Source organism: Salvelinus sp. IW2-2015, linkage group LG13, assembly GCF_002910315.2.
Source record: "Salvelinus sp. IW2-2015 linkage group LG13, ASM291031v2, whole genome shotgun sequence".
NCBI lineage: Eukaryota > Metazoa > Chordata > Actinopteri > Salmoniformes > Salmonidae > Salvelinus > Salvelinus sp. IW2-2015.
The window spans coordinates 1,538,128-1,563,096 of record NC_036853.1 but is presented as its reverse complement, the minus strand read 5'-3'; the positions used below and the strand labels follow the sequence as shown (position 1 = coordinate 1,563,096).

Below are 24,969 nucleotides of genomic sequence, written 5' to 3'. Positions count from 1 at the left end.
CAAATCGCACCCTATTCCCTATTTAGTGCACTCATTTTAACCAGGGTCCATATGGGTCCTGGTCAAAAGTGTWTAGGGAAYAAGGTGCAGTTTGGGACATAACCAGAGAGAGGCGCTGTTCAAAGCCAACGTATTCAGCCTTTGATATATCAGTGACTTGGGAGGGTGTGTCTCAATGTCTGAGGTGAGAAATGCATCGGAGAAACACCAATAACGTTAGTTAAACAGGTGCCATAAAACAAGTGGCGCCAACAGCTAAATGGACAGCGATTTAATTTATTCTTGGCCCATATTCAGATTTTATATGGACAGGGGGGGACCTGATCCTAAATCGGCATTCCTACTCTGATAACCTTTGTAAATACGGGCCTTTGTTCTTTTTTGTGTGGTTTCTTCATGAGAAAACAGGGAGAATGCACAAAGATCAAGGCTTTATCAAGAGATGTTTACACACKGTTGTCTAGTCAATCTTCTCAGAGGCTAATAGCTATTAAGCTAATGGAGAGACAACTTCTGAAGCCCATTCTTGACTGATTGGATCGGACTATAGGCTTTGGATAGAGGCAATTTTATTTAAACACGGTAAGGCCTGAGCATATTTAGAAGAAGGTCCTTGAAAGAGAGTAGAGAGAGTTCCTTAAGTTTTGACCTGCCAAGTACGGACAGGAGTAGAGAAAGGGGTGTCAAACAGAGGTTCACTTGACACAGCGGGGGGGGAGGGGGACTTTAGTGTGTGAGTGTTTGTTTGGGGGGGGGGACAGATGGACAGACGTCCATCTCTATCCTCTCGCTTTCTCTTTGTAGAAAGATCTTTGTTTGGCATTGTGACTCCTGTCATGGTGAATAGTGTGTTTGTATAACCAGTGTGTTTGTATAACCCCGTGTGTTTGTGTAACCTGGCGACTGCCGGTAGTCACTCATGCATGTCATCTGGATACCGCCGACGTTATGACGAGGTCAGATGGAGGTCACATGGCACCAGTAGGTTCTTGAAGCAGAGAGCAGGTCTGTAGCATGTGCTACGTCCCAAATGATACCCAATTCCCTATGTAGTGCACTGCTTTTGACCAGGGCCATAGAGTCAAAAGTAGTGCACTATATAGGGAATATGGTGTGATTAGGGACACAGACATGCACTAGAGCACGTATGACCTTCCAGCCTCTCACACTGTGATAGTGGTCTGCTTCTGATAGGGAGATACAGACAGTACTGGGTAGGAGAAAAGAGTTTCAGCCAAGTTTGACTGACAGGCGTAGGCCTATTATAGGAAACAGTCTGTTTGGTTTTGCTGACGCTCCTGACAGTGAATCAGACAATGTCTTTGTGGTACAAACGCTGGCTGGTTTTGTTGAAGGGAAATGTTGTGTGTTTGCTGTTTGAGATCAGAAGGCAGTGCATTAACAGGTTTGTGTGTGTGCGCATCAAAAACAGCCCTTAGCTGCTGACGGTGTCCTGACAGGCCTCATTACAGATCCTCTGACGGAACACAGCACCTCGATACAGAGCCTCTGACGGAATACAGCACCTCGATACAGAGCTCTGACGGAACACAGCACCTCGCATACAGAGCCTCTGACGGAACACAGCACCTCGATACAGAGCCTCTGACGGAACAAGCACCTCGATACAAGCCTCTGACGGAACACAGCACCTCGATACAGAGCCTCTGACGGACACAGCACCTCGATACAGAGCCTCTGACGGAACACAGCACCTCGATACAGAGCCTCTGACGGAACAGCACCTCGATATAGAGCCTCTGACGGAACACAGCACCTCGATACAGAGCCTCTGACGGAACACAGCACCTCGATACAGAGCCTCTGACGGAACACAGCACCTCATACAAGAGCCTCTGACGGAACACAGCACCTCGATACAGAGCCTCTGACGGAACACAGCACCTCGATACAGAGCCTCTGACGGAACACAGCACCTCGATACAGAGCCTCTGACGGAACACAGCACCTCGATACAGAGCCTCTGACGAACACAGCACCTCGATACAGAGCCTCTGACGGAACACAGCACCTCGATACAGAGCCTCTGACGGAACACAGCACCTCGATACAGAGCCTCTGACGGAACACAGCACCTCGATACAGAGCCTCTGACGGAACACAGCACCTCGATACAGAGCCTCTGACGGAACACAGCACCTCGATACAGAGCCTCTGACGGAACACAGCACCTCGATACAGAGCCTCTGCGGAACACAGCACCTCGATACAGAGCCTCTGACGGAACACAGCACCTCGATACAGAGCCTCTGACGGACACAGCACCTCATACAGAGCCTCTGACGAAACACAGCACCTCGATACAGAGCCTCTGACGGAACACAGCGCCTCGATACAGAGCCTCTGACGGAACACAGCGCCTCGTACAGAGCCTCTGACGGAACACAGCCCTCGATACAGAGCCTCTGACGGAACACAGCGCCTCGATACAGAGCCTCTGACGGAACACAGCGCCTCGATACAGAGCCTCTGACGGAACACTGCGCTTCAATCGCCCTGCTAAACGCAGCCTGCTTTTACAGTCCCACACACACACACACACACACACACACACACACACACACACACATTTCACACACACATTTCACACCCATTGGAAACTTAAATTGAGTCTGAAATAGGAGCAGATTAAGCAAATGTAGATTAAATGCTGTACTAATCCAGACTGGAGTGTCCTCACATAGCCCATCAGGCGTTCTAGGGCAGCAGTAGCCTAGTGGTTAGATCATTGGGCCAGTAACTGAAAGGTTACTTGTTCGAACCCCTGAGCGACAAGGCTCTGTCGATGTGCCCTTGAGCAAGGCACTTAATTGCACCAATTGCTCTTGTAAGTCTGCTAAATGACAAAAAAATACAACATTTTAGGTAAATACCTTCCATAACAGCCCTCTGAGAAGAAATGTCTGCTTTCTCTTAAAAAACACCATGCAGGCCGATCGAAATAACCCACTGGCATTACTGCTGAGATCTACCCTCTAAATAACCCACTGGCATTACTGCTGAGATCTACCCTCTAAATAAACCCACTGCATTACTGCTGAGATCTACCCTCTAAATAACCCACTGGCATTACTGCTGAGATCTTACCCTCTAAATAACCCACTGGCATTACTGCTGAGCTCTACCCTCTAAATAACCCACTGCATACTGATGAGATCTACCCTCTAAATAACCCATGGCATTACTGCTGAATCTACCCTCTAAATAACCCACTGGCATTACTGCTGAGCTCTACCCTCTAATAAACCCACTGGCATTACTGCTGAGATCTACCTCTAAATAACCCACTGCATTACGCTGAGTCTACCCTCTAAATAACCCACTGGCATTACTGCTGAGATCTTACCCTCTTAAATAACCCACTGACATTACTGCTGAGATCTACCCTCTAAATAACCCACTGGCATTACTGCTGAGATCTACCCTCTAAATAACCACTGGCATTACTGCTGAGCTCTACCCTCTAAATACCCACTGGCATTACTGCTGAGCTCTACCCTCTAAATAACCCACTGACATTACTGCTGAGCTCTACCCTCTAAATAACCCACTGACATACTGCTTGAGTCTACCCTCTTAAATACCCACTGCATTACTGCTGAGTCTACCCTCTAAATAACCACTTGCATTACTGCTGAGGATCTACCCTTTAAATAAACCAACGGCATTTACTGCTGAGCTCTACCTCATTAAATAAACCACTGCAATTACTGCTGAGACTCTACCCTCTAAATAACCTACTGCATTACTGCTGAGATCTACCCTCTAAATAACCCTCTGACATTACTGCTGAGCTCTACCCTTCTAAATAACCCACTGCGCTACTGCTGAGCTCTACCCTACCTAAATAACCCACTGCATACTGCTGAGCGTCTACCTCTAAATAACCCACTGATGTACCTAGCTTGACCTTCTATCCCACTGCACGGCTGAGCTTACCCTAAATAACCCACTGGCAATTACTGCTGAGACTCTTACCCTCTAAATAACCCACTTGGCATTACCTGCTGAGCTCTACCCTCTAAATAACCACTGCCATTGTACTGCTTGAGATCTACCCTCTAAATAACCCACGCATTACTGCTGGAGGAATCTACCCTCTAAATAATCCACTGGCATTTACTGCTGAATGCTCTACCCTCTAAATAACCCTCACTGACATTACTCTGAATTCTACCCTCTAAATACCACTGGCATTACTTGCTGAGATCTTACCCTCTAAATAACCCACTGGACATTACTGCTTGAGTCTACCCTCTAAATAACCCACTGGCATTACGTGCTGAGATCTACCCTCTAAATAATCCACTGGACATTCTGCTGAGCTCTACCCTCTAAATAACCCACTGGCATTAGTGCTGAGACTCTACCCTCTCCTTGTTAGGGTGTCGTGGTTGTCTGCTCCACCTGTGTCGTTATCCAGGTGTACTTCCACACGATTCTTCAAAACTAGCTAGAAATTTAGAGAGCTAATCCATTTATGGGGTCCTATACCCCCCAAACAACCCCAAAAATACCAAAACCAGAAAACAACCCCCAATACCAGAAAAAAACCCAAAACATCTACCAAGAAAACTACCAGGAACTACCCCCAAATAGAAACTGCATTAATGTTCCTCAGTCCTCCCAAACCAGGCCTTTTGTTACCACGCTCTTAAAAGACACCACAAAACTACATATCGCTGGCTATATCCGACCCTCTGACTGGCGTGACATTGCTCCCATGCAGCACTATGGAAAATTGGCTTCAATCAGAACCAATACTATTCCATTCATGTACTTGGTGTCTCAGCTCCAGCACAGCATATCAGACAGTGGTTCAACCACAGCTGGTGCATCCAAATATCAGATTACGAAATTAAAATGAGCTTGATTTGTTTCTGTATGTTAGTCGGTGGCTGGGAACAGCTGGTTCTGTATGTTAGTTCGGTGGCTGGGACAGCTGGTTCTGTATGGTATCAGTCGGGCTTGGACAGCTGGGTTTCTGTATGTTAGTCGGTGGCTGGGACAGCTGGTTCTGTATGTTAGTCGGTGGCTGGGACAACTGGTTCTGTATGTTAGTCGGTGGCTGGGACATCTGGTGATCCTGAAGACTCTATCTATAATATCATTCCCAATAGCCATTTGTCAATGGGCTTTTTCATGACTGATTTTGTTGGCTCCCGAGTGGCAAAGCGGTCTAAGGCACTGCATCTCAGTGCTTGAGGCGTCACTACAGATACCCTGGTTCGATTTTAGGCTATATCACAACCGGTCGTGATTGGGAATCGCATAGGGCGGCGCATAATTAGCCCAGCGTCGTCCGAGGTTTGGACAGTGTAGGTCGTCATTGTAAATAAGAATTTGTTCTTAACTGACTTGCCTAGTTAAATAAAAAAAATCCATGTTTAAAAAAATAAAAAAATAATTAGGAGCAGGCAAAACCCCAGTGCTTTTCTCTATTGTGTAAATGCCTTTAGGACCTGGAACTGGGTGTTTACAAGCAATGATGTTGGATGACATCTGTGTAATATTCCATTTTGCTGTTGAATTTGATGGGGATATGTGAGCACGTCACCATCTTAGGTGAGTGGCACTGCCATCCCCTGGGCAGCGCTTTCATTCCGGTTCAGCCTATATCGCTAATACACGGGCCTCTATCCACCTAGACAGCAGTACAACCTTTTCTAAGGTAATTTTCTTTGATGCAGTTTGATATGTTCTCTGAGACATATTCCTATCTAGAGCATTGTGCTTATTTGCCTGGCTGCGTCCCAAATAGAACCCTGTTCGCTATTGAGTGCTCTACTTTTGACAATGGTCCATAGGGTTCTGGTGGAAAGTAATGCACTGCATAGGGCTCTGGTGGAAAGTAGTGCACTACATAGGGCTCTGGTGGAAAGTAGTGCACTACATAGRATACTACCTCTATAAAGATAAATAGTGTCACTGCAGCCTCTTCACACATCACTGTGTGTATTGGACCAGAGGGCTTTTTTCCTTCCTTAAAACTAGGAAGTGAGCTCTCAGCTCTCACTCCACATCAGCTCCTACAGGAACAGAAACTGACAGGAACAAGGACAGGGCAGCTCCTGTACAGGGATCTGATGGAGGGAATCTGTTGGGAGGATGCTGTGTTGCCAAGTGTGCCCCTGTCAAGTGTGCCCCTGTCAAGTGTGCCCYTGTCACTTGAYTGCGTGCCAAATAGCACCCTATTCCCTACATAATGCACAACCATTGACCAGGGCTTGTCAAAAGTAGTACACTATGTAGGGATTAGAGTCCCATTTGGGATGCTATCATACCTGGCTGACCTCTCTCTCCTTGTGTCACTGGCTGAGGGGGGAATCGATGTAGGCCCTGCCTGGCTGACCTCTCTCTCCTTGTGTCACTGGCTGAGGGGGGAATTGATGGAGGCCCTGCCTGGCTGACCTCTCTCTCCTTGTGTCACTGGCTGAGGGGGGAATCGAAGGAGGCCCTGCCTGGCTGCCCTCTCTCTCCCTGTGTCACTGGCTGAGGGGGGAATCGATGGAGGCCCTGCCTGGCTGACCTCTCTCTCCCTGTGTCACTGGCTGAGGGGGGAATCGATGGAGGCCCTGCCTGGCTGACCTCTCTCTCCCTGTGTCACTGGCTGAGGGGGGAATCGATGGTGGCCCTGCCTGGCCTGACTGCCCTCTCTCTCCCTGTGTCACTGGCTGAGGGGGGAATCGATGGTGGCCCTGCCTGGCCTGACTGCCCTCTCTCTCCCTGTGTCCGGTGTTTCGTGCTGAGCCTGACACTTTAGGAGGAGATCATAGGAGCTGTCCAGGGTGGGGGCCACTGCCACCCTTCACATTCTACACACGCCTGGGAAACTCTGGGGGGGTAGGAGGGTGGGGTTAGGGGGCATTTGTAACCTGCTACGCCCCTAGAGAATGATCAGCTTGTGTCTACATGTGAGTTTGGAAGGGGGTGAAAATCCATCGCGATGACCACAGATTGATTCGACAGCCAGGGATGCTAATTTTGTTCCACTCTGTTTCATCCCCACCTCTCCTCCATCCCCCACTTCTCCTCCCTCTCTTATCCTCTGGTCCTCTCACAGCCATAACCAGAGGACCACGTCGTTCCGGCACCCCGTGACGGGACAGGTGTCTCGAGAGAACGTGGATTTTATCCTCCAAGAACAGTGAGTGACTCATCTCCTCTTATCTGTCCTTCATGCGATGACAACTTTTGGTTCTCAGAATGTCGCTGGTATGCTAGTTGGTAATGGTCAGAAACAGACCTGTGGCCTCTCAGGATTGTCAACGCATCTATTTGGGACTACGAGTGTGTAAACCTCAAACACCGTGCCGAGCTTAAGTATCTATATTAATTTTGTATTCATACAGCGTCTCAGACAGATATCAATCTTCAAAGTWAATCCAACTATCTATATTATTTGAGACCGTAGATAGGAGCCTTAGAAATTGTGGCGATGGCCAGATATGTCGAGGTATATGAATCAGTGTAACAGTCAGCTTTGGAGCAATGGAATAGCGGTTAAAGCCAGTACTGTTGAGGAAGCTGAAATGTGGGAACGTTGGCTAGATCAGTAGATGTTATTTGGAGTATAAGGGAAAAAGGGATTCCTAGTCAGTTGTACAACTGAATGCTTCTTCCGCATTTAACCCAACCCCTCTGAATCAGAGAGATGCGGGGGGCTGCCTTAATCGACATCCACGGCGTCCGGGGAACAGTGGGTTAAGTGCCTTGCTCAGGGGCAGAAGGACATATTTTTATCTTGTCAGCTCGGGGATTCGATCCAGCAACCTTTCGATTACTGGCCCAACGCTCTAACCACTAGGCTACCTTTACTTCACATTGGGTGTGAAGTTAAGGGCAATGCCAATGTTGTTGAGATTATGGAACAGAGTGGGACGTTAACCCAAATAGGATGTTATTTGTCTCTCTATGGATCATCAAGGTGGGAGGCTGTACCACCATCCTTAGCAATGTTCCCTATCAAATCTCCAGAATCCACTCGTCCTTAGCTGGCCTCTACCAGGCCATCCTAACCCTGACTATTTGATCCAAAATGATGGCAGAGTGTCAGTACAACTAGGATTTACCACCTAACCTGCTCAACACAGTGACCTCACAGTCAGACTGTGAAATGTCACCTTTATCTCTTGCTCTCATTTCTCTCTTCTCTCTCTTTTTGCCTTATTCATTCATCTCTTTCCGTGGTTCTGCCCTCAGCATTTGTGTCCAAGGATATTCTGGAAAAATGGCCAAAGTTCTCAGAACAAGTGGAACCTTAGTTTGTAGAACCTTGTAGTTGGTAGTACCTTGTCAGAAGTCTTTTGAGTGTCACTTCCTGTGCCCTAACCTTACATGGGGGACCAGAGATGAGTGAATTTAGACTACCTTTAGAACAAAGTGCCAGTTTCCCACCCCTGTGTCAGGGTCCAACGCTTTCGCACAAGATGACAAAGATATTAAAGGTTGAGCTCAAAGGGTCATTCCACCTCACCACAAAACTACTGTGACAAGTATGAGTTCATACAGAACTTTCKTATCTATTAAATATCTCATTGCAKGTGCACTGCCTTCCAAAAACAAAAAGCAAAATGGCCGTGGAGCTGACAACAGCAGCATACAGTTTTAAAAGAGATACCAGAGACTCACCAACTTAGCGCTCAGCTCTCAACATCTCTCCACAATCTCTCTCTTTCTCTCTGATACTCTCTCGATCCCCCTCTCTCGTTCTCCTCCTGTGTCTGGCAGAGAACAGGAGGGCACATTCCCCTGCCATGTTCTGATGGATCCGTCTCATTAACAGCTTTGTGGGCGTGGAGGGCTATATGAGCCGCTCAGCCGCTCARCCTGCACAACCTCTACTACCGCATACAGAGGAACAGGCCAGAGAGGGGGTGTGTGTGGAATACCTAACGCAGAGTTTCTATTAACTAACATCTCTCAAACAGCTGGTGTAGCAAGTTGTTTTGACCACAATACTTATGTAATGTCTCAATGCAGTTGCAGCCTTCAAAATGTTTTGGGGATTTTGTATTTTTCCCTTTATTTTATCAGGTAAGTTGACTGAGAAYACATTCTCATTTACAGCAACGACCTGGGGAATAGTTACAGGGGAGATGAATGAGCCAATTAGAAGCTGGGGATAATTAGGTGGTCATTATGGTCAGGTTGTGAATTTAGGACACCGGGGTTAACACTCCTACTCTTACTATAAGTGCCATGGGATCTTTAGTGACCACAGAGAGTCAGGACACCCGTTTAACATCCCATCTGAAAGACGGCACCCTACACAGGGAAATGTCCCCAGTCACTGTCTTGGGGCATTGGGATATTGTTTTAGACCARAGGAAAGAGTGTCTCCTACTGGCCCTCCAACACCACTTCCAGCAGCACCACTTAGCTTCAGAGCCAAGCCAGCAGTGGGATGCAGTGTGGTATGCTGCTGGCTAGTATTGCAAACTGTGCTTTGGTGCCTCAGAAGGCAATTGTGGGATACAATGTAACCTAACAGTACTGTGGTTTGGTGTTGCTCCAAGTTATTATTATTCAGAGCCATTTACAATCAGTGCAGTCAACTAAAGGAGGTAAAACACCCACATAGATCACACGTGTTGCTCTGTGAACAGGCAAGATCTATACTAGGGCTAGTCATGTTGAAATGTGTTGTCATGACGACCTATAAGATGATGRCACAGACCCACAACATTCTAGGCTTATTTAAATATGAGGAGACTCCTGATGAACTGCAAATTACATCATTACATAAGACAAATTCAAATCTGGACAGACCGACGGGGAATGGGGTGGGAGTGCAAAGAGCATGTTTCCACCTCCACAAGGCCTCCTCCTGAGTATTTATACACACACTTACTCTCTGAAAAGATCAGGAATGGGGTCATGAGTGACATTTATGTTGTGTTATTGTAATATTCTAGAACCAAAGCTGCATTCTGAAGCATTGTCAGTGTTCCTTCGTATACCTCGTTTAATAAACTACCTCTGTGCAGTGTCTAGGTCTAACTTCTGAGACTACTCTATGCACAGTATCTAGGCTTAACCTTCTAGACTACTCTATGTGCAGTATCTAGGCCTAACCTTTTCTAGACTACTCTATGTACAGTATCTAGGCTTAACCTTCTAGACTACTCTCTATGTGGCAGTATCTTATGCCTAAACCTCTAGACTACTCTATGTACAGTATCTAGGCTTAACCTTCAACCTACTCTATTTGCATATATCAGGCCTAACCTTCTAGACTACCATATGTACAGTATCTAGCCTAACCTTCTAACAACACTGATGATACAGTATCTAGGGCCTTAATGTCATTCCCAAACAACCGGAAAGGGTAGACAAATGGCCACTGTTTGGAGGCACTGCACGACACGACATGACACTGCTCTACACTACACGACATGACACTACAGTAAACTACATCACACTACACACCACACTACACTACACACCACACTACACCATACGACACCAGTATACAATTACACTACACTACACCACACTACGCTACACACCACACTAAACTACACTATTCTACACTACACCATACAACAATTGCTACGTTGTCCAAAAATGTTAGCCAGGAGATTCTGGGCGTTGCTGAATAAAAAGCTAACAAATTCAAAAAAAGGTTTGGAGGAAATGAAGACACCTCAGGGAAGTTGAAAATAAGCTAGAACTTGTGGGGGGGGGACTAAGTAGAAAAGTGAACTATCCCTTTAAGGCCTTTATTCCAGAGTGGCAGCTCTCCGGAGACCCAGAGCGATAATAATGTCCAATGTGCTGAAAAGCCTGACTTCTGGCAGCCTTAATTGCCTGGCAGTGTGCCCTTCACAAGTGCCAGTCCTTGAAAGTGTTTTCTTCCTCTCTCACAATGACGGAGTAATTGTCCGAGTCGGAGATGGGGAGGCGAGATCTGCATTGCCAGAGTTCTGTACAGTGAAGCGCTGAGGAATTATGCGTGTGTGCAGATGTAAAGTTTTCGCTGTTTGTTCCTAGTGCTTATAAAAGAACAAATGTTATGTGGATCTCCTTGTACATTCATAGGTTTAGTTTCAGTGCTTCGTGAATTTCTGTTTTGCATCGGATAATGTAGTCGTATTCTCATTCTATTGGATTTCAGTTTCCCCCCCCCCCCATTTCAGTCTCTTTGTATTGTTTGAGCCTCTAGTTTTTCATGTTTGTTCTCTAGTTTAGTAGCTTCAAAGGTTTCACTTCTAGTTCATCTAAGGCTAAGCTATAATAGTAGGGAGGGTAGACCAGATTGTCAGAGTAGGAGTGCTGATCCTATGAACATATCCTAGATCAGCACTCCTACTCTGAGACACTTTGTGAAGAGGGGCACAGTGGGCAGTGCATTGTGGGAGAGGTGATGATTATTTATTTCAAGTGATGGCCTAATTCGCTAGCCTCCCACAACCCCCCATCACCTCCTGACAGATGAGTTTGCCCAACACATATCCTGTGAGAGAGAAACACCAGTGTCTGTGTGTACAGTACATGTCTGTGTGTACAGTACATGTCTGTTCATATAATATAATATACTCTCTGACGGGAATCTTCTCTGACAGGGATCTTCTCCCCTTACACCTAATTTACATCTTCCACTCTCAGCCGTCCGCCAGGTCCTCTCAAACGAAAAGATGCATATATAGAACGTCCACACGGAACACTGTGTTGACAGGAGGGGAAGTTTGATTGAAGCAAAATTAATAGATTTCCCCTCCCAACACTGAGGCTACCCATGGGGCAGTGCAATTCATCAAACTCTACAAATCTAGTTCACACACACCATACAATAATCAGACATCAAGCAGAGATTCTGAAGTGCCGACTTCAGAGAGACCCCCATCAGAGAACCTGTCTTTTGGTTGACTCTGACAAGGAACTCCATGCTCTGACTGTTTCTGTTGTGACAAACACTTACATATTGTCACCAAGCATGTGTGTATATATATAATATATATATATATGTATGTATGTATTGTATATATGTATGTTTTCATCAAGGATCTCTCTGTACTTTGCTCCGTTCATCTTTCCCTCGATCCTGACTAGTCTCCCAATCCCTGAAAACATCCCCACAGCATGATGCTACCACAACCATGCTTTTTTTTTATTTACCTTTATTTAACTAGGCAAGTCAGTTAAGAACAAATTTTATTTTCAATGACGGCCTAGGAACAGTGGGTTAAACTGCGTGCTTCAGGCAGAACGACAGATTTTTACCTGTCAGCTCAGGATTCCGATCTCGCAACCTTTTCAGTTACTAGTCCAACGCTCTAACACATAGGCTACCTGCCGCCCCTTAGGGATGGTGCCAGGTTTCCTCCAGACGTGACACTTAGCATTAAGGCCAAAGAGTTCAATCTTGGTTTCATCAGACCAGAGAATCTGTGTTCTCATGGTCTTAGAATTCCTTTAGGTGCCTTTTGGCAAAATCCAAGTTGGCGGTCGTTATGCCTGTTACTGAGGAGTGGCTTCCGTCTTGCCACTTAACCATAAAGGCCTGATTGTGGAGTGCTGCAAGAGATGGGGTGTCCTTCTGAAAGGTTCTCCCATCTCCACAGAGGAACTCTGGAGCTTTGTCAGAGTGACCATCGGGTTTGTTGCGTCACCTCCCTGGGCCAAGATCTTTCTCCCCCGATTGCTCAGTTTGGCCGAGGCGGCCAGCTCTAGGAAGAGTGTCTTGTGGTTCCAACTTCTTCCAATAAAGGATGATGGAGGCCACTTTGTTCTTGGGAACCTTCAATGCGCACGACATTTTTTGGTACCATTCCCCAGATCTGGGCCTCGAAACAATCCTGTCTCGGGAGCTCTACGGACAATTCTCTTCAACCATTATGCTTTGGTTTTTCCTCTGACATACACTGTCAACTGGGGACCTTATTTAGACAGGCTGTGTGGCCTTTCCAAATCATGTTCTGATCAATCTTGAATTTAGCCACAGGTTGGACTCCAAGTGTATAAACAATCTCAAGGATCGATCAATGGAAAACAGCGATGCGCACCTGATGCTCAATTTCGAGTCTCATAGCAAAAGGTCTGAATACTCTTATGATGCCTAAATAAGTTCAGTAGTAAAGATTTGCTTAACAAGTTAAATTAATATGTACATATTTTTTTAATGACTACCTACCTTATCCCTTACCCCACACATACAATTATCTGTATGGTGCCTCAGTCGAGCAGTGCATTTCAAACAACAGATTCAACCACAAAGACAAGGCAGGTTTTCCAATGCCTCGCAAAGAAGGGCACCTATTGGTAGATGGGGTAAGAAAAAAACAGACATTGAATATCCCTTTGAGGATGGTGAAGTTATTAATTACACATTAGATGGTGTGTCAATAAACCCAGTCACTACAAAGAACAGGCGTCCTCCTAACTCAGTTCCGAGAGGGAAGTAAACCGCTCAGGGATTTCACAATGAGGCCAATGGTGACTTTAAAACGTTAGATTTAATGGCTGTGATAGGAGAACTGAGGATGGATCAACAACATTGTAGTTACTCCACAATACTAACCTAAAGGACAGAGTGAAAAGAAGGAAGCCTGTACAGAATACAAATATTCCAAAACATGCATCCTGTTTGCAACAACGCACTAAAGCAATACTGAAAAAAATACATTAAAAAAAGTGTTATGTTTGGGCCAATCCAATAAAACACATCACTGAGTACCGTTCACTCTTTTCAAGGATAGTGGTGCTGCATCATGTTATGGGTATGCTTGTAATCATTAAGGATTGGGAAGTTCTTCAGGATAAAAAAAAACTGAATAGAGCTAAGCACAGGCAAAATCCTAGAATTAAACCTGGTTCAGTCTGCTTTCCAACAGACACTGGAAGATGAATTCACCTTTCAGCAGGACAATAACCTCAAACACAAAACAAAATCTACAATGGAGTTGCTTACAAAGAAGTCAGTGAATGTTCAAGTTACAGTTTTGACTTAAATATGCTTGAAAATCTATGGCAAGACCTGAAAATGGTTGTCTAGCAATGATCAACAACAAATTTGACAGAGCTTGAAGAATAATGGGCAAATGTTGCACAATCCAGGTGTGGAAAGYTCTTAAACTCACAGCTRTAATCGCTGCCAGGTGATTCTAACGTATTGACTCAAGGGGTTGAGCACTTATCTAATCAAGATATATTTGTTTTTTATTTGYTATTTKTTTTGTATGCACATCTCATTTTTCTTTCATTTTGTCATCACAGAGTATTTTCTGTAGATCGTTGACAGAAAATGACAATTAAATCCATTTTAATCCCACTTTGTAACACAACAAAAAGTCAAGGGGTGTGAATATTTTCAGAAGGCACTGTATATATATATATGTATGTATGTATGTATGTATGTATGCCCCAATCCTTGCACTCAAGTATTATGAAACCATTATGGAACATATAACACCATAGCAATAATGATACAAGGCATGCCTGTATGTGTTATGATATTGAATGCAAGGATTGTGCCATACACATGCTTGTTATGGATCATATTATCCACTGCTAACCTGGGCCTGTATTCACAAAGGATCTCAGAGTACGTGTGAGGATCCCAGAGCATTAATACATCCCTGAGGCTTGAAAGAGAGAAGTTCCTTTGGAAGTCCAGACAAAGGGGCTGATCTCCAAACAAAAGCAGTCTGTCCTTGCCCTCCAGGGTGTGGTCTACAGAGCCGTGTGTAGAGTTGCATCCTCTCAATGACGCTCTGTGTGACCCTGTGCTGCTTTCTGTCTCTTTCTCACCAGGCCAGGTGGCCGTATGTCCAACCCCCAGCAGGCCGACTTGCGGCTTTCCAGCACCATCAGCGAGGCTTCCACTGTGGACACCGCTTCGGGGTCAAAGGTCAGTCCCAAAACTTTATCCATTTATTTTCTCCCAGCCCTCTGCAATTTGACACGTTGTGAATTGCATTATCTTTTTGAACAACATTTGACATCTTATCCAGAGCTATTAAGGTTGTGCCTTGCTCAAGGACACCGATAGATTTTTCCTAGTCGGCTTGGGGATTCGAACCAGCGACCTTTCAGTTACTAGCCCAACATTCTTAACCACAAGGCTACCTGCCCTCATATCTGTTTCACTTTATGTGCTGGGTGAAAACGACACAGAACAAAAATATAAACGCAACATGTAAAGTGTTGGTTCCATGTTTCATGAGCTGAAATAAAAGATCCAAGAAATGTTCCATACGCACAAAAAGCAATTTTCTCTGAAATGTTGTGCACAAATTTGTTTACATCCCTGTCAGTGAGCAATTCTCCTTTGCTAAGATAATCCAGCCACCTGACAGGTGTGGCATATCAAGAAGCTGATTAAGCAGCATGCTCATTACACAGGTGCACCTTGTGCTGGTGACAATAAAAGGCCACTCTAAAATGTGCAGTTTTGTCACACAACACAATGCCACTGATGTCTCAAGTTTTGAGGGAGCGTGCAATTGGCATGCTGACTGCAGGAATGTCCACCAGATCTGTTGCCAGAGAATGTAATTTTAATTTCTCTTCTGTAAGAGAAGACACACACACTCCAACGTTGTTTTATAGAATTTGGCAGTTCGTCCAACCGGCCAGCCCAGGACTCCACATCCGGCTTCTTAACCTGCGGGATCATCTGAGACCAGCCACCCAGCTGATGAAACTGTGGGTTTGCACAACCTAATTTCTGCACAACCTGTCAGAAACCGTCTCAGGGATACTCATCTGTGTGCTCGTCATCTTCACCAGGGTCTTGACCTGACTGCAGTTCGGCGTCGTAACCAACTTCAGTGGCCAATGCTCACCTTCAATGGCCACTGGCATGCTGGAGAAGTGCGCTCTTAACAGATGAATCGCGGTTTCAACTGTACCGTGCAGATGGCAGACAGCGTGTATGGCATCATGTGGGTGAGAGGTTTGCTGATGTCAACGTTGTGAAAAGAGTGCCCCATGGTGGCGGTGGGGTTATGGTATGGGCAGGCATAAGCTACGGAAAACGAACACAATTGCATTTTATTGATGGCAATTTGAATGCACAGAGATACCGTGACGAGATGCTGAGGACCATTGTCGTGCCACTCATCCTCCACCATCACCTCATGTTTCAGCATGATAATGCACGGCCCCATGTCGCAAGGATCTGTACACAATTCCTGGAAGCTGAAAATGTCCCAGTTCTTCCATGGCCTGCATACTCTCCAGGATCAACGTGTACGACAGTGTTTTCCACAGGCCACAATCAACATCCCGATCAACTCTATGTGAAGGAGATGTGTCGCGCTGCACGAGGCAAATGGTGGTCAAACCAGATACTGACTGGTTTTCTGATCCACGGCCCTACCTTCTTTTTTCTTTTTTTATATATCTGTGACCAAAAAATGCATATCTGTATTCCCGGTTGTGAAATCCATAGATTKGGGCCTAATGAATTTATTTMAATTGACTGATTTCCTTATAAGGAACTGTAACTCAGTAAAATCATTACAAAAAAAAAAATCATAATACGTTTATATTTTTGTTCAGTGTAAATGGAATATACCGCTCAAGTTACAAACCTGTTAGTAAAGTGTTTAGTTCAGTGTACAGGTGGGGTAGAAAACCTGAAACAGGCTACTTCTATACAGTACCAGTACTGGTACTTCTATACAGTACCAGTCAAAAGTTTGGACACACCCTACTCATTCAAGGGTTTTTCTTTATTTTCACTATTTTCTACATTGTAGAGTAATAGTGAAGACATCAAAACTATGAAATAACACACATGGAATCATTTAGTAACCAAAAAAGTGTTAAAGAAATCAAAATATATTTTATATTTGAGATTCTTCAAAGTAGCCACCTTTGCCTTGATGACAGCTTTGCCACACTTTCATTCTCTCAACCAGCTTCATGGTAGTCACCCGGAATGCGTTTCAATAACAGGTGTGCCTTGTGTTAAAAGTTTGAGCCAATCAGTTTGTTGTGACATAGGTAGGTGGTACAGAAGATAGCCCTATTTGGTAAAAGACCAAGTCCATATTATGGAAACAGCTCAACAGGTGTAGACCTTACAGTGAAATGCTTTACTTACAAGCCCTTAACCAACAATGCTTTAAGAAGTTTTTAAGAAAAGTGTTAGTAAAAAATAGATATGAGTAAAAATGTAATAAAAGTAACAAATAATTAAACAGCAGCAGTAAAATTACAATAGCGAGGCTATATACAAGGTGTACCGGTACAGATCAATGTGCGGGGACTGTTAGTCGAGGTAATTGAGAGTTATATGTACATGTAGGTAGAGTTAAAGTGACTATGCTAGATAATATAAAAAATGACAGTCCATTATTACTTTAAGACATGAAGGTCAGTCAATAACAGAAAATGTAAAAAAACTTTTAAGTTTCTTCAAGTGCAGTCGCAACCATCAAGCGCTATGATGAAACTTGCTCTCATGAGGACCGCCACAGGAAAGGAATACCCAGAGTTACCTCTGTTGCAGAGGATAAGTCATTAGAGTTACCAGCTCAGAAATTGCAGCCCAAATAATGCTTCACAGAGTTCAAGTAACAGACTCCTCTCAACATCAATAACGTTCAGAGGAAACTGCGGAATCAGGCCTTCATGGTCGAATTGCTGCAAAGAAACCACTACCAAAGGACACCAATAAGAAGAGAGACTTGCTTGGCCAAGAAACACAAAACAACATTAGACCGGTAAAATCTGTGCTTTTGGTCTGATGAGTCCAAATTTGAGATTTTGGTTTCAACCGCCGTGTCTTTGTGAGGTGCAGAGTAGGTGAACGGATGATTCCCGCATGTGTGGCACTACTTTGAGCAGCTCTGGTCAAAAGAGAGGGAAAAGTAATTTTCACTGACTGACATTAGGGGATGATGAATGGATGGGGGTGGCTGATCTCTCACACCCACCAAGCCCCCATTAAAAGCTACCAGACAGTGGTGAGAACAGGGGGTGGAGTAGAGAGCAGGGGGGCTTCTGTCTGCCTGTACGGGGCTTATTTAATTAAAGCTGCAGACTCTTGAGGGGGAAAGTCAGATGTGTGGCTCTAACATAGTTACACTTGACTGCACATGTCTAATGGAATGGTCATGTGGGGCTGAGTGTGACAGGCAAGGTGTGTGTGTGTGTGTCAAGTGCATGGTGTGTGTGTGTGTGTGTGCTTGCGTCCGTATCTCAACATAAACAGCTCAGGGTCTTTCTCCAGGCTCTACTGTGACAACGACAGACACCCCCCCCCCCCCCCCCCCTACTCTAAGTGGCTGCTCTGACTTCCTCATATCCCTTTAAGGCTACTGCTTCAAAGCCAGGTGATAGTGAACAGGCATTATTTAAAGCCAGGTGATAGTGAACAGGCTACTGCTCAAAGCCAGGTGATGGTGAACAGTACTGTTTAAAGCCTAGGTTGAATAGTGAACAGGCTACTGCTCAAAGCCAGGTGATAGTGAACAGGCTACTGCTCAAAGCCAGGTGATAGTGAACAGGCTATTGTCTTAAAGCCAGGTGATGGTGAAAGGCTATTGTTCTAAAGCCAGGTGATAGTGAACAGGCTATTGTTTAAAGCCAGGGTGATAGTGAACAGCTACTGCTCAAAGCCAGGTGATAGTGAACAGGCTACTGGTTTAAAGCCAGGTGATAGTGAACGGTATTGTTTAAAGCCAGGTTGATATACAGGCTACTGTTTAAAGCCAGGTGATGGTGAACAGGCTACTGGTCAAAGCCAGGTGATAGTGAACAGGCTATTGTTTAAAGCCAGGTGATAGTGAACAGGCTATTGTTTAAAGCCAGGTGATAGTGAACAGGCTACTGTTTCAAAGCCAGGTGATAGTGAAACAGGCTACTGTTTAAAGCCAGGTGATAGTGAACAGGCTACTGTTTAAAGCCAGGTGATGGTGAACAGGCTACTGCTCAAAGCCAGGTGATAGTGAACAGGCTACTGTTTAAAGCCAGGTGATAGTGAACAGGCTATTGTTTAAAGCCAGGTGATGGTGAACAGGCTACTGCTCAAAGCCAGGTGATAGTGAACAGGCTATTGTTTAAAGCCAGGTGCTATTGAAACGGCAGTATCATGAGCATGATATGAGCTCTCTTCCATTCCTCACTCTCTTTCCTTCTCTCCATATCTCCCTCTCTTTAGCAGAGAACAGGAGAGCACACACACTCACACACAGTGCTTCTTTCTCACTCACTCACTCACATGCACACACACAGACATGCACAGCTCCAAAGAGGTAAATCACATCCGCCCCATCAACAGGTGGCCCGACAGTGATTGAAGGTGACACACTGTCGGACGACAGGGAATCCATCTCACTGTAACTGATCAGTAACCATGGGACACCACACCCTTTCACCACTGTAAACTCAGGGCTGTGTCCTAAATGGCACCCTATTCCCTATATAGGGCACTACTTTTGACCAGAGCCCATTGTGTAGGGAATAGGGTGCCATTTGGGGACGCAGAGCAGGTGATCCTACCCATTCCCTCCCTCCCTGCCTGCGCCCATAAGGGATCAAACAGTATCCTTTGCTTTACTGACAAACATCAGCACTAAACATCTGTGTCAGTTTACTGAGGCATGAGACATGCTATTCCTGTCAAACTCTTCAAAGTATTGTCACCACACAGTAAATAGCAGACAAATACATACTGAAACAGGATGATAGAATCAAGAGCATGTATACTGTAGAGCACGTAGCTTGTGTACTGTCTAGCATGTAGCTTGTGTACTGTATATCATGTAGCTTGTGTACTGTATATCATGTAGCTTGTGTACTGTATAGCATGTAGCTTGTGTACTGTATAGCACGTAGCTTGTGTACTGTATATCATGTAGCTTGTGTACTGTATATCATGTAGCTTGTGTACTGTATAGCACGTAGCTTGTGCACTGTATAGCACGTAGCTTGTGTACTGTATAGCACGTAGCGTGTGTACCGTATAGCATGTAGCCTGGGTACTGTAGAGCATGTATCTTGTGTACTGTATAGCACGTAGCGTGTGTACTGTATAGCACGTAGCTTGTGTACCGTATAGCATGTAGCCTGGGTACTGTAGAGCATGTATCTTGTGTACTGTATAGCCTTTCACTGACAAAAGCAGAATCTTACATCAGAGACCCTGTTGTATGGAGTGATGTTAGTGCCAACAAATTCAAATAAAGTGTTTGATGACACTAATAGCAATCCATATTTTACTCGTCCTGAAAATATACTACAACAAACCACGTAGACAAGGGAGTCTGTGACAGCGCTTCTGCCATGTAGTGTCTACCTAACATGCTTGGTCAGCCACGGTTATTTACATTCTATAATTAGCCACTGTTTTCCTTCCCACCAGCTGTAGAGCTGTAGTGCCAGCGTCCCTGAGCTACCGACAACGGCGCTAAAGCACACGCATCCGCCACACCCCGCCAGTTAAACCAAAACCCCTTTGCTGTAACGCCCCACTCCGGTTTGGAACAGAGATGATGGGAGTGATGGTGTGTGTGTGTGTGTGTGGGAGGCAGTGTTGGGATTAGTTACTTTAAGGTAGGCAACAACACCTCCACTATGCTGATCCTCAACACGGGACCCAACAAGGGTACGTACTCAGCCCCCTCCTGTACTCCCTGTTCACCCATGACTGCGTGTCCACGCATGCCTCCCAACACAATCATCAAGTTTGCAGACGACACAACATGTTAGGCCTGATTACCAACAACGACGAGTTAAGGGCTCTGTTGGAGTGATGCCAGGAAAATAACCTCTCCCTCAACGTGGACTCCAGGAGACCGAGGGAGCACGCCCTCATCCACATCGACGGGGCTGCAGTGACGGTGAAAAGCTTCAAGTTCCTCAGCGTACACATCACTGACAATCTGAAATGGTCCATCCACAGTGTGGTGAAGAAGGCGCAACAGCGCTGTATAGGCAACTGCACCATCTGCAACCGCAGGGCTCTCCAGAGGCAGTTTATCCAATCTCTGTTGTCTTACAAACACCCATCACGCAATGAGCTCTAATCTTATATTTTCCCCTATCAGCCAATCAGTGTTGTCTACAAACCAATTCAACCAAAGGACTCTATCCTATTTCCCCACTATCAGCCATCAGTGCTGTCCTACGAACAACTATCAACCAATGAGCTCTATCTGTGAGTCTATGTTTCATCAACAAACATGTTTTTGTACCACTTCTGTGTCATACCAATGAGCTTTGTTATCTGTCCTATCACCTTACTGGCTTATTACCTTGTATCATGTCCCACTATCAGCCAATCAAGCAATTGTCCTTCAGACACCTATCAACCAATGAGCTCTATTCTGCTTGTGTTCCAAGCAATCCAACGCATGCCCATGTATGTGTCCATGACCCCTGTTGCCCATGGTATGACCTTGATAGACAGCAACAAGTAAGTGTGTGTGTGTGAGTGTAACGGATGTGAAAATGGCCTCGCTTAAGGGTTAAGGGGTACGCCGCTACTAGCGTTTCAATCAGTTACGTCACTTGCTCTGAAACCTAGAAGTAGTGTTGCCACCTTGCTCTGCAAGGGCCGTGGCTTTTGTGGAAGCGATGGTAACGATGCTTCGTGGTGACTGTTGTTGATGTGTGGCAGAGGGTCCCCCCTGGGGGGGGGGTTTTCGCGCCCGGTGTCGGGGCGAGGGGACGTATTAAAGTTTACAACTGTTACATGTGTATGTACGTGTGTACAAGGTTATATGTTGTATCATGTGTGTTGTTTCTCAACCTGTTTGTAGAGCATCCTCTCACCACCTACCTGGGACGTTGGGTTCCTCTTTGATTGGACTGCTCTCGCTTCCCAAATGTATCCCACCCAACACCCCCCCCCCCCCAACAACGCACCCTGCCACTGGACCTGGAGCCTCTATAGGTCACACACAGCCATAGTGGTGGTTAATTCTGGACCTGGAGCACATCCAAGTGATTTTAATTTAGGAAATCTGTTCCCAAGTATTCCCAGCATAATAGAGACATGATTGTATACAAATGTAAGCAGTTTTGAAATTATGTGTTTTAGTCAAAATATTAGATATGTTTGGGCTTCTTGCGGTCAATTTGAAGTCTAACAATTTATTTGCAATTATGTTTCCGCCCCCCTGACCATCCGCTAAAGAAAAAAAAGTCCAGTGGCTAAATCTAGTTCATGATCCCTGGTCTACAGCAATAATGAACATAGTTACAGCTGAACATGTTAGATCTAGCTGTCAATTTGAACAGCTTTTGATGGCTGACTGGAGGCTCTCTCGGGAATGTGTGTGTGTGTGCGTGTGTGATTCTGTCCACAGGTGAGGATCGATCTAACAGCCATTAGTGAGACACAGTTGCGGGGTAAGGGCCATGAACCAATCACACGCACGCACAGAACACACACGCATCGCCTGGACACGGTAGACACTACCAAACCAAACAGACCCAACGTATTCATGGAGACAATACCTGCACGCAGGCCTGTACACACTCACATTCTCCTACACACAAAGCTCACACACGCACCAGCCGTAAGTTTATACATACAACAACACAGACAGACAGCAAGTCACATAATTAAAGTTCTTACAATTAAGTCCGATACTGTCCAAAGTATTAATATGATGCTCTATTATCTCTCTGGGTCCACATGTATCATCTCTCTGGTCACTGTATCATTCTCTGGTCCACCTGTATCATCTCTCTGGGTCCACCTGTATCATCTCTCTGGGTCCACTGTATCATCTCTGCTGGGTCCAAACTGTATCATCTCTCTGGTCCAACTGTATCTCTCTCTGGTCCCACCTGTATCATCTCTCTGGGTCCACTGTATCATCTCTCTGGGTCCACCTGTTCAATCTCTCTGGGTCCACACTGTATCATCTCTCTGGATCCACTGTATCATCTCTCTGGGTCCACACTGTATCATCTCTCTGGGTCACCTGTATCATCTCTCTGGGTCCACTGTATCATCTCTGGTCACCTGTATCAATCTCTCTGGGTCCACCTGTATCATCTCTCTGGGTCACCTGTATCATCTCTCTGGGTCCACTGTATCATCTCTCTGGGTCCACTGTATCATCTCTCTGGGTCCACTGTATCATCTCTCTGGGTCCATCACTTATCATCTCTAGGGGTCCATCGTATCATCTCTCTGGGTCCAACTGTATCATCTCTCTGGTCCAACTGTATCATCTCTCTGGTCCAACTGTATCATCTCTCTGGTCCAAACTGTATCATCTCTCCTGGGTCCAACTGTATCATCTCTCTGGGTTCACCTGTATCATCTTCCTGGGTCCCTGTATCATCTCTCTGGTCCACCTGTATTCATCTCTCTGGGTCCACCTGTATCATCTCTCTGGGTCCACTTGTATCATCTCTCTGGGTCCAACTGTATCATCTCTCTGGGTCCAACTGTATCATGCTCTCTGGGTCCACCTGTAATCATCTCTCATGGTCCACCTGTATCATCTCTCTGGGTCCACCATGTATCATCTCTCTGGTCACCTGTATCATCTCTCTGGGTCCACCTTGATTCATCTCTCTGGTCCACCTGTATCATCTCTTCCTGGTCCACCTGTATCATCTCTCTGGGTCCACCTGTTATCATCTCTCTGGTCCACCTGTAATCATCTCTCTGGTCCATCTGTATCTCTCTCTGGGTCCACCTGTATCATCTCTCTGGGTCCACCTGTAATCATCTCTCTGGGTCCCATGTATCATCTCTCTGGTCAACCTGTATCATCTCTGCTGGGTCCATCTGTATCATCCTCTAGGGGTGCCACTGTATCATTCTCTCTGGGTCCACCTGTATCATCTCTCTGGGTCAAACCTGTATCATCTCTCTGGTCCACTGGTATCACTCTCTGGGTCCACCTGTATCATCTCTCTGGGTCCACCTGTATCATCTCTCTGGGTCAACTGTATATCTCTCTGGGTCCACCTGTATCATCTCTCTGGGTCCACTGTATCATCTCTCTGTGTCACATGTATCTCTCTTCTGTCCAACCCTGATCATCTCTCTGGGGTCCAACTGTATCATCTCTCTGGGTCCACTGTATCAATCTCTCGGGCCACTGTATCATCTCTCTGGGTCCAACTGTATCATCTCTCTGGGTCCAACTGTATCATCTCTCTGGGTCCACCGTATCATCTCTCTGGGTCCACCTGTATCATCTCTCTGGGGTCCACCTGTATCATCTCTCTGGTCAACCTGTATCAATCTCTCTGGGTCAACTGTATCATCTCTAGGATCCACCTGTTTATGGGGTGGACATGATTTACCTCTGTGGAGCCTACTGCCCAGTGCTGTAATGAAAGGCAAACCTAAAGGACTCTCAGACCATGAGAAACAGATTCTCTGGTCTGATGAAACCAAGATTTGAACTCTTTGGCCTGAATGCGCAAGCATCACGTCTGGAGAAAACCTGGCACTATCCCTAATATGAAGGCATGGTGTGGCAGCATCATGCTGTGGGGATGTTTTTCAGTGGCCCAGGACTGGGAGACTAGTCAGGATCGAGGGAAAGATGACGGAGCAATAGTACAGAGAGATCCTTGATGAAAACCTGCTCCAGGAGCGCTCAGGTCCTCAGGCTGGGTCAAGTCACTTCCAACAGGACAAACACCCCTAAGCACACAGCCAAGACAACGCAGAGTGGCTTGAGATAAGTCTCTGAAGTTCCGTCCGGTCAACCCTCCCTACCCGGACGACCGCTGGGCCAATTGTGCGCCGCCTTCATGTGTCTCCTGGTCACGGCCGGCTGTGACACAGCCTGGGATCAAACCCGGGCCTGTAGTGACACCTCAAGCACTGCGATGCAGTGCTTAGACCGCTGCGCCACTCGGAGGCCGTAAGCAATTAAATGTAACGAGTAATATGTAATGTATGGCTATGAGGTCCCTGATGATCTTCTTGGCCTTCCTGTGAACACCGGGTGCTGTAGATGTCCTGGAGGACAGGCAGTGTGCCCCGGTGATGCTTTGGGAAGACCGCACCAC

The 24,969-nt window shown here is 45.8% G+C and overlaps 1 protein-coding gene across 6 annotated transcripts in view; it reads left to right on the top strand.

Annotated features, from left to right (window-relative positions):
- The window catches only part of LOC111971919 (pleckstrin homology domain-containing family A member 7), a 184,684-nt gene that overhangs the window by 98,720 nt on the left and 60,995 nt on the right, over positions 1-24,969 (top strand). For all 6 annotated transcript variants that reach the window (XM_023998705.3, XM_023998704.3, XM_023998709.2 and 3 more), the window contains 2 exons: positions 7,085-7,168; positions 14,776-14,872. In XM_023998705.3, coding sequence (XP_023854473.1) covers positions 7,085-7,168; positions 14,776-14,872 — 181 coding nt within the window. The remainder of the gene's footprint in view (positions 1-7,084; positions 7,169-14,775; positions 14,873-24,969) is intronic.